This window comes from Protomyctophum bolini, assembly GCF_963924005.1.
Source record: "Protomyctophum bolini genome assembly, chromosome: 11".
Classification (NCBI taxonomy): Eukaryota; Metazoa; Chordata; class Actinopteri; order Myctophiformes; family Myctophidae; genus Protomyctophum; species Protomyctophum bolini.
Window position 1 is genome coordinate 16,589,475 of NC_137872.1, and position 13,357 is coordinate 16,602,831.

At 45.2% G+C, this 13,357-nt stretch overlaps 1 protein-coding gene across 3 annotated transcripts in view; it reads right to left on the reverse strand.

Annotated features, from left to right (window-relative positions):
- Positions 1 to 1,509: 1,509 nt before the first annotated feature.
- Positions 1,510 to 13,357, reverse strand: part of LOC308324067 (Na(+)/H(+) exchange regulatory cofactor NHE-RF2) — a 49,948-nt gene continuing 38,100 nt past the window's right edge. Inside the window, exons 3-7 of one of the 3 annotated variants that reach the window (XR_013964872.1) lie at positions 12,642 to 12,869; positions 5,261 to 5,414; positions 4,678 to 4,793; positions 2,140 to 3,881; positions 1,510 to 2,101 (exon numbers count right to left, since the gene is read on the reverse strand). Coding sequence is in view for 2 of the 3 variants with exons in the window: in XM_080775980.1 (XP_080632106.1) it covers positions 3,714 to 3,881; positions 4,678 to 4,793; positions 5,261 to 5,414; positions 12,642 to 12,869 (666 nt within the window). In the remaining variant the exon portion in view is untranslated. Of the gene's footprint in view, positions 3,882 to 4,677; positions 4,794 to 5,260; positions 5,415 to 12,641; positions 12,870 to 13,357 lie in introns of all 3 variants that reach the window. The other 2 variants (XM_080775981.1, XM_080775980.1) reach the window with 2 other exon arrangements.

The following is a 13,357-nucleotide window of genomic DNA, read 5'->3' on the forward strand; positions in this document are numbered from 1 at the left end:
GTGCTGTGCTGTGCTGTGCTGTGCTGTGCTGTGCTGTGCTGTGGGAAACATCCATCCAGATCACATTAGCCTAATTTCCATGACAGGACATGAAGGAAGAGTTATTGGCTGTAACTCTGGAGAATGTGTTTTCAAAGAACAATATTTCTGGGGTTCTTTTTTCACACATTATCAATTATGATCGTCAATGACATCTGAACAGCCTCTTCTCACAAATCAGACCCCCCCCCCTTTTCTCTCTATCTCTCGCTCTCTTTCTCTCACACTATCTCTTTCTCTCTCTCTCACACACACACACACACACACACACACACACACACACACACACACACATGCATCAGCCATGTGGTTAAGAAAAAGGCACAGCAATGCCTCATTCACCTAAAGGGGGCTTAAGAACTCTGACATGGGGCCTAAGATCATATGGGCCTGCAAAGGCACCAGCGACAGCATCCTGACTGGATACATCACCGGCTGGAATGATGGGAACTGTACTGCCTTCAAGCGCAGAGTGCTGCAGAGGGTCGTATGAACAGCCGTTCCACTGCCTCAAGGGTCCGTCTAGCACTATAGCAGGCTCAGAGACAACTGCTTCCACCAGACAGCCAGGTTCATGAACAACTGACACCAAATGCCTGCCAGGGCTCTGGTTCCTCACAGGACAACCAGGGCTCTGGTTCCTCACAGGACAACCAGGGGCTCTGGTTCCTCACAGGACAACCAGGGGCTCTGGTTCCTCACAGGACAACCAGGACTCTGGTTTCCCACAGGACAACCAGGGCTCTGGTTCCCCACAGGACAACCAGGACTCTGGTTCCTCACAGGACAACCAGGGGCTCTGGTTCTCCACGGGACAACCAGGGCTCTGGTTCCCCACAGGACAACCAGGGCTCTGGTTCCCCACAGGACAACCAGGGCTCTGGTTCCCCACAGGCCGGCTCACCAACCACTCAGCGATGGCCACCCCATGCTCTGTTTTTGAGTGGTGCAACCACTCCAAGGAACAGCAATGTCAGTGTTCCCGTGTTCACCTATGTGTTCACCTACGGTATGTTTTCATTAATGAGCACCATAATGAGTACCAGTAGGGGCGCTGTTTGCCAGAAACAGAGAGAGAGAGACAGTGCTGCACTGTTGCCTGCTAATGAGAGAGAGAGAGAGGAGGGGGGAGAGAGAGGGGAGTTGCACCACTCGGTTCACACGGGTGTGATTTTTTATAAGTAACCCACTTCACCAAGTCAAATTCCGGTTATGTGCACATTAACTTAAAGTTAATTCTTGATTCTATACTTTCAAAACAAAATGACTAACTGTCCAGATGCATTTTCAGTTTACTTGTATCTTAGATGCCCTGCTATCGACTTCTTTACTATCAATTATTGACTTATATCTCTGCCAGTTAAGTACTCGATTCATTGTATCCTTTGGCTCGGAGATAAAAAATGATTAACTGTCATGTTGTTATCAAGTGAACTCAAGAATCCAAACGACCACACTGATTCATTTTTCTGTTTGTTTTCCCTCATATTTATTGATACAGAAGATTGTAAATTCATTGGTAGCTTTATGTCTACACATTCGTATTAACTTATAAACAATGTGAGGACAGGGTGGACAACGAATACAGGTTTATTAGTAGGCCTATAGTTTACCTTCTTTACTGAGTTTTTATGCTAAAGCGGGCATTTAAAAAACAAATCCTAACATACTCTTCCTCCCTCTTCCTCACTTTACATTCATTTTACATAGTAACAAGCATCATGTTCCACTCCATCACTTCAATTTATGCTCCGTTGTACGACGGTGTCTCTCTGCAAAAACAGATCTACAAGCTCACAGCCTCACAATGTGGCACATTCGCACCAGATTCACACAGTGCTGTGAGTTTGTATATCGGTTGTTTTCTGCGCGTGGCACCAGCGTACAACGAAGGATAAACCAGGTTGACCTTCAATTCCCAGCCATCTGCCATATGAAATACACCATCGGGAATAGATCTTTTACCATGAACTCTCTCTCCCATGTTCGTTTCGTTTTTGTTTTAGAACTTCCTGCCTGTACAAAACATTGTGAGGTGGTGATGGATGTTTCAGATAAACAACTGTTTTCTGAGATTTTCACTGCCACACACACACACACACACACACACACACACACACACACACACATGCACACTGTATGTAGGGAAACCTATGTTTGCTGGCTTAGACTGCCCTCTGCTGGACACAACAGGCAGTGGCTTGCTGATCAATGACGTCAAATCATAGCTTTTACCCTCAACTATTTATACCACTTGTCCTCACATGACCAGTCCATCTGGCTCCACTTATTCCTGTTTTTTGGTACTACGTTTCGTATTAGTGGTGATCCCCCATGTCTGTGTTTACGGGTTTATTGGAGCAATATACCTACAAGTATGGGACAGAGGTTAGTGATCATATTGTATTATGCATTACATGTTACATGTACATTACATACATTTAAAGGGACACTTTTACCCTTTTTTGCAATGTTAATAACATTTAGAAGATTTAGAACACTTTCCTAGGGGTCTTTATTTATGTGTGTAATATGTGGTTTTAGATATTTTAGCAGGGAGCCCAGTGTCTACAGTTCCCAGAGTACAATTCCCATAATGCTTTGGTGCACTGCTCCTCCTTGTGGATAGGGGGAGGGCTGTCTTACTGAAACAACATGTAGTCCAGGAAGTAAGTGAGCCACCGGGCTCACTGCTAAAATCAAAAATATCTAAAACCACATATTACACACACAAAGTGTTCTAAATCTTCTAAAGGTCATTAACTTTGCAAAAAGTGTCCCTTTAAGAAAGTGGTTCACTGTGAATAACGCTGAGTTGATGTAAAGGCCTACAGCAGTCAGGATTAGGTACAGGAAGCTTATTGATTGTCACTGAACTCTATGCAAAAATAAAATATACTGTATATACTGTAGATACAAATACAATTGTGCTAGTGGGTAGACAAATAGTCTACATGTTGAGATACCAGAAGGAAAGACATATACCAATGGTAAATGAATGAACCAATCAGCGTTCAGTCCTCTTATCGTTCTTGTAATGGATGGATACCAACGTCAAGCACTGAGAATAATAGGAACTTCAACTAACAACAAATGGGACCCCCAATTCATGGGTCAATACAAACTATTACAAATAGTAAAGTCACAGTGTTCATAAAACTCTTACAATGCAGTCTGGGTTGTGACCATGACACTTTTACTCATTTTCTGTTTTTTAATTTTATTTTTTTAATACAAAAATAACTAACCCCCCCATTTGTGTCTAAAGAAAGAATGAGAGATGCTTTGTTGGAGAAAAAAAGGACAAGTTATAAGAAAACGAGGAAAAACTTGTAAGTATGCAAGGCTTTTCCTTTCCTTTAGTTGTAAAAGTGTGCAAAAAGTAAGAGCAGGAACTTTACAAGTCGGCGGCAGTCAGTCCATGACACCTGGGAGCTCTCTGAGGCTTGCAGAAATGGCTCAAACCTTTGTAAACCATCATTATTCTGTGCTTTTCTGCTTTTCTTCATGCATGGGGCTGAGCTGGGAACAAATTGTGGTCTCGTTTGTGGTCATGTTTGAGAATATCGTTTCCTGGGATTAAAAAGAGAATGTTCCACAACAAAAAATACCCAAGCGTTTGTATTTCCAAAGGATCTTTGAGGTGACCTCGGGAGGGGGAGGAGGACAATGTCTCAGAAGTTGCTGAACAGCTGATATTTCATGTTCCAGTCCATCTGCGGCGCCCTCTTCTTTGCTCTCTTGGCGTGTGCCTTCTCCTTGGCTTCGGCCGCCGTGGGGCTCAGACGCAGGCCGATCTCAGAGAACGGGTCCATGAGACGGCCTCCCTCATCTTCCGCCAGCTAAACAAACGTATCCAGAGAGAGAGAGGCATTAATGGTACTGGAGAGATGGTAATCATCTATGGCAGACATTTGTGGTGTGGATAGCTGGTGGAGAGTTTCAGACACGTTTTTTTAAGACATGGTATGTTTGTTGCCGACATACAGGTATGGCGTTACTTAAATAGTAGCCTACTAGACCTGTGCCGGGCCGTCGGCCACTGGCCTACTTGGGAACCTAGTATGCAATATACCCGTTGTCATAGCACCCGTTTTAACCGTATGTCTGTGTCCCATATGGAGATCTCTGACTGTATCTGTCTGTCTGCCTGTGTCTGAAGATTGCACTCTTCAGACAGACTGACTGTGAAAAGTGGAAGTAATCAAAGGGCAGGTATATGGTTGCCATGGTAATCAATTGGCTGAGGCAGAGACTGGAAATTCTACAGGTGATACGTTTGTGGTGTTTCTGGACAGCGGTGTATGCCTCCGACTCAAGGCCGGACACTGCACTCCCTGTGGGGGTGTGGAACGCGTGTGTCAAATTTGAAGTCAGTGGGGCAAACAGTTCTCGAGTTACGTGCATTACATCCGTAAGTCATAGTAAACTATATGGTTATGGCTGAGTCATAGTAAACTATCTATGGTTATGTCTGAGTCATAGTGACGAGTCGACTGTTATTTTCACTATATGTCTTGTATGATGAAGTAAAAAAGAGAGATGCAAGGTTTCTGCCAGACATACAGTAGAGCCATGTAAAGTATGGCCATGCACAAGCACAGGAACACATGCATAATCATGTCCCCATGCAGTCACCTGTGTGCTGTTTCCCTGGCTGCTGAGATCAGACCGCGTCGACCTCATGGACTGTGAGGCGGAGCTGCCGTTGATCTGAGGGCTGGGTGAGCCGTTGGATATGGACGGGTCATAGTCTGTGGAAGCATTGTGTCACAAAAGTATAATATTTTATAAAAACAACATCTGATCTCATGTACATGTCTGCTGCTATGTGGACCTACTGTACCAAATTGTATAAAGCACCTTGGGCCCTATTTGCGCCAGCGCCTTTCTTACCCCTTCTCCAAAACATTTTCAAATTGTTCAACTAGCCGATCTACAGTACATCGACGTGTTGTGAGTTTATAAGGCGTAAGGCACTGACGAAATAGGGCCCCTTATCTCTAACCTCATGTACATACTGTACCACACTGTACCAGCTGGATTATGCTATGTCTATATGAAGGAAACCTGTGATGTCACTAAGTTGATTCTGAACAACAACTATTATTATTATCACTATTCATATTTTGTATCATAATAGGTTACAAGTATAAACTCAATACTGAGTGCAACACAACACCAGGGGTACCCCAGTGCATTTGGGGTAGTGTAGTCTAACCTCTGAGATGGCAGACGGTTGGGACGATGCCCATCCTCTTGAAGTGGTCGTCTGTGTCCGGGTCCACCACCAACAACCTGGTCTCGTCTCCAGCGTTCTTTATGAAGGCCACTACCTCTGCATGTCGCATGCTCTCAATGTTCACTCCATTCACCTGAGGTGGAAGGAAGGGAGAGGAACAAAACCATTCAGTTAAATGTTAAAACATTTGCATTTTGCTTTGTTGCACGTCTAATGACTAATTATACATTTGTGAAGTCCTGAATAGCGTGTTAACAGTAGATGATAAACCAACATTGCATGAACTGAATTCAGTATGCCAAGAAGAACATTGGACTCAACAGTGCATTACCTCATCCAGCCAGCAGATGGGGACGTGCCACAACATACTGCCTGTCCTCAGACTAACACAGCACTCATGTCTTACAAATATCTATCAACCTGGTATATATCCCACCACACAATGTTACTGTCTTACAAGACTTCTGTCTTACAAGTAAGAATCACTTACTATGTATTTATTAACCTACATAAAGTTGTAGATTTTTTTTTAACATTTCTCTTCAGCTGTAGCTCGCCAAGTGTGTGTGTGTGTGTGTGTGTGTGTGTGTGTGTGTGTGTGTGTGTGTGTGTGTGTGTGTGTGTGTGTGAGACCATGACCATGTGTTGTTCATGCTTACTGTAAATCGCTCTGGATTAAGAGCGTCTGTCAAATGCCTAAATTGTAAATTGTGTGCTTTTGTTTTGATTGTAATCACACCTTAGTGCGTGCGTGCGTGCGTTTATGGGCAGGCGTGTGGTAGACAGTGTGCGTGACAACATTGCCAGTGTCTGTACACCTAACCAGCCAAACACAATGGCCCATTATGGTTTTTTCTTATCTAGATGTTATGCCCGGTTTGGAGGCCTATATGTCTCGACAGCTTTGTCCAGAGCCTCAGCCTCTGTGTCTCAGGCAGGTAGCAGCTTCGGACGCCGGCCAGTGTACGTTGGTACACCATCTATTATTGATGGCTCGCCAGCGCTCTGGCTATAGTGTGGGTTTCAGGTGTCAGTGTCCTGAGGGTGAATTTGTTTAAAATTCACTCTCCTTATGACACCAGGACAGGTAAAGAGGGGGGTCCTATGAAAAGTCTTGTGAAAATGACGTCACAAGATCAACAGAGGATACGCTAGAGAGACAAACAAATTGAACAACATAACATTGGATGTGTGTTACGAGCTGCAAAAACACCTACACGCACGCGCGCGCGCACACACACACACACACACACACACACACACACAGTCACACACACACACACACACACACACAGATAGAGAAAAATAAATAAAAAGACGGAGAGGGGGAGAGAGAGGAAGTGAAGGATAGAGAGCGAAAAAGAGAGAGAGAGTTGGAGGAAACAGAAGAAGAAAGAGAAGGTTAGAACAGATGGCTAATGAGAGAGCAGCTGTTGACCATCCTGCTTCTTATAATATCTGGAAATCTCTTATCCATGGTTTGATCTCTCGACATTGTCCCAGACACACTCAACCAGTCACACCAGCGGACAGCGGTAAAGTACAGTCAGAATGGCTGGGCTGGCTGGCACACTGATAGACAGGCTGGGAAACATCCTTGACTACAATACACTCAGTTTCTGCTATGTTGTTTATTTAGAACTGCAGGTCAATGGACGGCTAAATCACTGTCTCAGAATGAGATACAGAGTTACATTTGATCTGTAGTTCCTATCACAGCATGTGATGATCTGTAGTTCCTATCACAGCACGTGATGATCTGTAGTTCCTATCACAGCATGAGATCTGTAGTTCCTATCACAGCATGAGATCTGTAGTTCCTATCACAGCATGTGTGCCGTGGTGCATCTCTCATCTTCTGCTGCACTGTGAGCCTGGTTCAGACAGACAGACAGACAGACAGACAGGTAGCAGGTGTTGTGTTTCATACTCTCATGCATCACACACACACAACAATACACAATGTTCCACGCTGCACTGTAGGCCAATTAATACACTGCTGTAGGACAGTGTGAGTGCGCGTACGCATTCACACACACACACACACACACACACACAAAATGTGTGTGTGAAACTATTTCCACCTACCAGGAAATAGTTTTTCCTGGTAGGTGGAAATAGTTCCCACCTACCTTTCCTGGTAGGTGAAAACTATTTCACCTACCAGGAAATACTTTTTCCTGGTAGGTGGTGGCACAGTCAACGATGCTGGGCTGGTTGACTGTGCCCTGCATAGGGTGAAAGGCCTATGCACGTGAAGTCTAACAGCTGTCTTTGATGTGGTTGGGTGTGTGTGTGTGTGTGTGTGTGTGTGTGTGTGTGTGTGTGTTTATAGTACATCATTACTTCTAACTCCACCAGCTCCAGCTGTGAGAGTAACAACAGTGTCAGGTACGTATACGCCTCCAGTACATTGTAACACTGGCCACAGGTGTGTTGCGTGCATCTTGCATGGATACAAGCCAACACACCTGCACATACTGCGTGCGTGCGTGCATGCGTTCCTTCAAGATGTACACCATATGTGGGATACCGTGTCCCAGGTCGATTATCTATCTGCATATCTAATCACTGGCTTCAGGCTAAAGCCTTATTTACTGTATATTCACAAGAACAATGGTGCTGCATGTCTAAAAGAACAGTGCTTCAAGCTAACAATGCGTCGTGTTGTGACACGTGTTCTTTGTGACAGGTGTAAGTGGATGTGCGTACTGTATCTGTGAGCACTGCGTGTTTCTTTTCAGGAACCAATCCAATGTGTGTCAGAATCAATTTCATCGTTCTATACATTATGGATACTGAGAGATTGCGTTACGTTACGTTCAGGGCAGAGAAGCAGAGACGTCAATAGAAGCTATGCACGTGACATCACTATCATAACCGGAAGTTATGCAGGAACGCCTACTGAGTGGCAAAAAACTATACTTTCCGGCCTTGACAGCCCATACATCCAAACAGAAAAGTCTTCATTGCATTAAACCACTTTAAACTCACTTTGCCACTCACTTTGCCCCCCAATTTGCCATTCACTTTTTGCATTGCATGTGCATACCCTCTATTGTTTGGAATCAGGGCCTCTGCCAAACATAGCTGGAATCTCTTCACGCTCATCAAAGCGTTTGCAAAGATAGCCGCCGATCCCACTGGCCAAGCACCTCCGGTGTAATGAGGCATGGTGAGAGAGAGATTGAGGACACAGAGAAAGAGAGAGAGGGTGCAGGGAGGGAGAGACGGAGCAGAGAGAGAGAGAGATGTAGAGGGAGCAAGAGAGAGGGGAGGGGACGAGGGATTGTTCATGGGTCCTCACCTCGCTAACGAGCCGGTGACAGACGACACATGCTCTACCGTGATGCATGGTCAGAGATGTCTGTAATTATCCACGCACAAACGCAGGCTCGCACACACGTGCACACACTGCATCATGGCCAACCAACCAGCAGGGGTTCTGACTCTGCACTTAGAGCTGGTTTAGACAACACACATAAATGCTCATTCATGCATGCACACACACACACACACACACACACACACACACACACACACACACTATACTGTACATATAGACAATCCTCCCTCCCCAATATAAAACAACAAGACACAACAGACAGAAACACATGCGCTTGCTGTACACTGCACACACTGTATTCAAGGCCTGGAACTTTGTCCCGCCAAAGCAATGCTAAAGCAGTGAAGGTGCAGCTGAAAAGCTCTCCAACAGGGACAAACTGAACATCCAGTCCTGTACCAAGTAAGTTCCATTCATGCTTCAGCCACGAAGCGTGAGCTTGTACATCGGCCATTTACAGCCAGCATCACCATCACATGAGGAAGTGTAAATCAAGTTTGTACCTTATCTCTGCCACAAGACTCTGTAAGTGAAAGATGACTGCATGGTATTCGAAAAAACAGCTCCAATCTTATTGCGACCATTGGTCGCAGTTTACTATGAACCTGAATTTCCCGTCAGTGTCAGCCTCGTGTCACGCCTCCATATATGATCATGCTTCGGAATCGTGACACATCACGCCACCATATATGTCCATATATGGTTGTCAGTCCATCACGCCTCATATATGGCTGTCTCAATATGTCTATCTGACAATGACATCATCAATATGTCGATCTATCTGCATATATGGAGCCGGCCAGCAACTCTACATCTGACCTCAAACCCTTAGATCTCCTTATATGGAGCTGACCTGTTCTGACATCCATATGTTGATCCCTCCCCTCCCGTCCTTCCTCTTCGATGTCTCCCTTTTGACTGATAGACTGTCCATTCAAACTCTAGACAGGTCCCCCCCAAAGTTATTAGTAGAGTTTTCAACGGGCCCGAAAATTAAGGCCCGGCCCTACCTGGGCCCTCATCAAACCCTGTACACTCAAGACACTGCCCCCACTGCCACCCTTAGATTTCCAGCTGACCTGTTCTGACATTCCATAATTATGTTGATCTGACCTCATCGAACCCTGTACACTAAAGACACGCTCCATACATGTCCAGTACAGAATTCATTCCATATGTTGATCTGACCCCCCCATGCCAAATAAAAGCGCCAGCGCTCGCCCAGAAGTCTGCCGTCACCCAGGGCGTCTTACTGGTTTTAGAATGCTTGAATCCATTACACACAGAAAGCTCCAATATACAACAATCTAAATGATTGTTGATATTGAGATTGTCCCATATTTTCCAACTGTATTCAATTTAGCATGGCTGTTTGAATAATGTCTGCTTTGATGTCTTAGAACGGTTTCTGTTGGAAACAAATGGCCAAATGCAAAACATACAATTGTATCATTGAGTCAAACCACACTGAAGAGTCAGTTGGAAATATTAGGACCACCGTCTCCAAATGGCAAATGACCTAGAAACAATGAATTACGGTATATCTGTCTAACACTGCTCTGTGTGTGTGTGTGTGTGTGTGTGTGTGTGTGTGTGTGTGTGTGTGTGTGTGTGTGTGTGTGTGTGTGTGTGTGTGTGTGTGTGTGTGTGTGTGTGTGTGTGTGTCTAACAGAGACATAATGCAGGGAGGTGTCTGTTCCTACCATCAGCAGTTCACTATGTTTTTCCTGCAGCCACAGTGTGGAACATCAGGCCCTGCAGACCAGCCACTGACACCATGCTCACAGACAGACCAGCCACTGACACCATGCTCACAGTGTGGAGCATCAGGCCCTGCAGATCAGCCACTGACACCATGCTCACAGATAGATCAGCCACTGACACTATTATGTCAGTGACTGACACTATATGACACTATATATATATATATATATATATATATACTATACTATATATATATATATATATATATATATATATATATATATATATATATATACTATACTGACACTATATGCTCACAGTGTGGAACATCAGGCCCTGCAGACCAGCCACTGACACCATGCTCACAGTCACAGATACTGTAACATCAGGCCCTGCAGACCAGCCACTGACACCATGCTCAGTGTGGAGCATCAGGCCTGCAGACCAGCCACTGCCACCATGCTCACAGATAACACGGCTGACTGCCACCTCCAGTACGGTGCTATCTGCACTGTGCATATTAAATGTACATCAGCCGTTACTAACCTGTGGGCTGTGAGAGATATCGCAAGTAGGCCCCCAAGTTATTGGCAAAACACCAAGAGTTTTATTGATAACATAAACATACTGTAACATGACTATAAAAACAAATTGTCACCTTCTTAAACTATTGGCCATTTTTGGAGGAAAAAATGCATGCGGTCCACCCATCTGACCACTTACTGTAACAAACTTTGTCGAGATTTTCAAGTGGGCACCAATCCAGCAAAGGTTTTTTGTATGCATTTCAAGTTTGTCAGACAAAAAAAACTGTAAAGTGTGATTCATAGTGCGTTCATTCCAAGTCGGAACTGGGAAGTTTCTGACTTGGAGCTTCCTACACTTCCAAGCATTCAAGTGGTCAAGGTCGGAAACTAAAAAGCGGAAACGCACATTTTGTTTGGCTGCTTCCGCGGCATTATAATGACTTAACCTTATATCCATTTAGTACATGAAGAGAAACGTTGACAGTGTTGCTGTTGTCACAGCACTATGTCTCAGAGAAGTCATGAGATCTAAGAAAGCCCCCAAGTGTCCGACCAGGAGTTATGAGCTGGAGGCTCATGTGGATTTTTCCAACTCGGAGGATGTCGGAATGTTCCCAGTTCCCAATTGACCCGAATGCACCCATAACTTGGTCCTTTCCCCCCCCAATTCATGTGATATAGGACAGTGATGTACAATTATTATTATTTATTTCAAAACCACCGGTTTGATATGCATCAGGCCACGGACCCCTAATTGATGCCCTCTGGGACCCCAATCTACACTGTAAAATCCTCACTATTCATTTCACTCGGAACAGTGTGCAAATGGAACCACATGGACCCGTAAAGGTCCATTTGGTTCCATGGGCAGGAGTCTTTGGCATTGTGACTGTTTTTCCGAGCCCTGAATGGCCTTAGTTTAACCTCCTGACCCTGTTTGTCCTGGTCTGGTCATAATGTACAGGCAGGGAGCTCTGAGGTCATGGGAATGACCGTCTAGCCAATCAGATGAATGGTGTGCGTGCGTGCGTGTGTTTGTGCGTGCGTGGACAACACCACCTCGATGTGTCTGTCCCGGACAACGTGATCATCCCATCCCACATCACACACACATCTCTCCCCTGTCTTTCCTATACACATTCCCCTGTGACAGTGCTATCAGATTGATATATCACTGGCTCTCCTCCACACACACACAAACAGGCCCACAGGCGTGCACTCTCTCACACACACACACACACACGCACGCATGCACACACGCACGCACACACACAGTGAGGAATGAGTCCGCGCTCCAGGGCTTGTTATTCTTACAAATAGGGACCAATGATGAAGATACAAACGTAGCTCTCCTGTACTCTTAAACAAGGCCGTGACAAATGAGCAACATGCTGCCACGTCCGTATGGCACTGAGGTCATTCTGTGTTCACACATGGAGCGTGTGTGTGTGTGTGTGTGTGTGTATCTGTACCATGCGTTGTGGCACACATACAGTATGCCTGCACACATGCACGCACAAAAGCATGCAGGTGCGATAGCACACATACACGCGCACATGCACGCACACACACACACACACACACACACACACACACACACACAAACACACAGTATGAATTATGCTGTGGAGGATGGCAGGTAGAGAGGTTTTGAGAAACCAATAAGGGTCCATCTATCTATAACCACCTCATTAGTATATTATGGATGTCTTTCACTGCCTATGGAATGGAATTCTTTGCTTCATTCTAAGATGGGTCAACACGCACACACACACACACACACCTCTACGAGTCTGTCCTGTGGACGCAGGCCGGCGCGGTCTGCCGGCGAACCCCGGTCCAGGGAGCGGATGTACTGTCCGGGCCGAGACTTCTCACTGTGCAGGTTGAAGCCGTAGCCCATCTCCGACCGCACCAGGTGACACTGACGAGGGAAGAGCTCGGACGGGTCGACCGGAGGCCGCGGTTGGTTAAGGGCCAGGGAGTGGGCATGAGCCTGGGCGAGAGCCTCCTGGGAGAGACAGGGAGAGAGAGGGAGAGAGAGAGAGAGAGAGAGACAGAGAGAGACAGAGAGACAGAGAGCTATAGGTGATATAATACAATACTCATGAAGACACAGTCACACATTACACTCAAACAAAAAGTACTACGATTACATTTTGTTTACGTCACATTCTTTACAATGTAAAGATGCCTTTTCAAAGTATGCCTTGTGTAAAGCACCTTCAATTGACTTTGCGTATAACAAAAACAAAAAATAATAACAAAATAAAATAATGTTGCTTGTCTTGCATTACTCTGCTGTAGTGCCATACAGTTACAGTATGACACTAGATTAAATGAAGGTGCATGTACAGTACATGTTCCTTCGCAGCAGGACACCCGGCGTCACAATCGTTTCTTTGAAAATGGTTTGGACACAGGCTTTGAGATTACTGCGGTTGCTGATCCTCTGCTTAGGTTTAAAGTGAACCACATTAAACCTGGCATTTTGGGGGG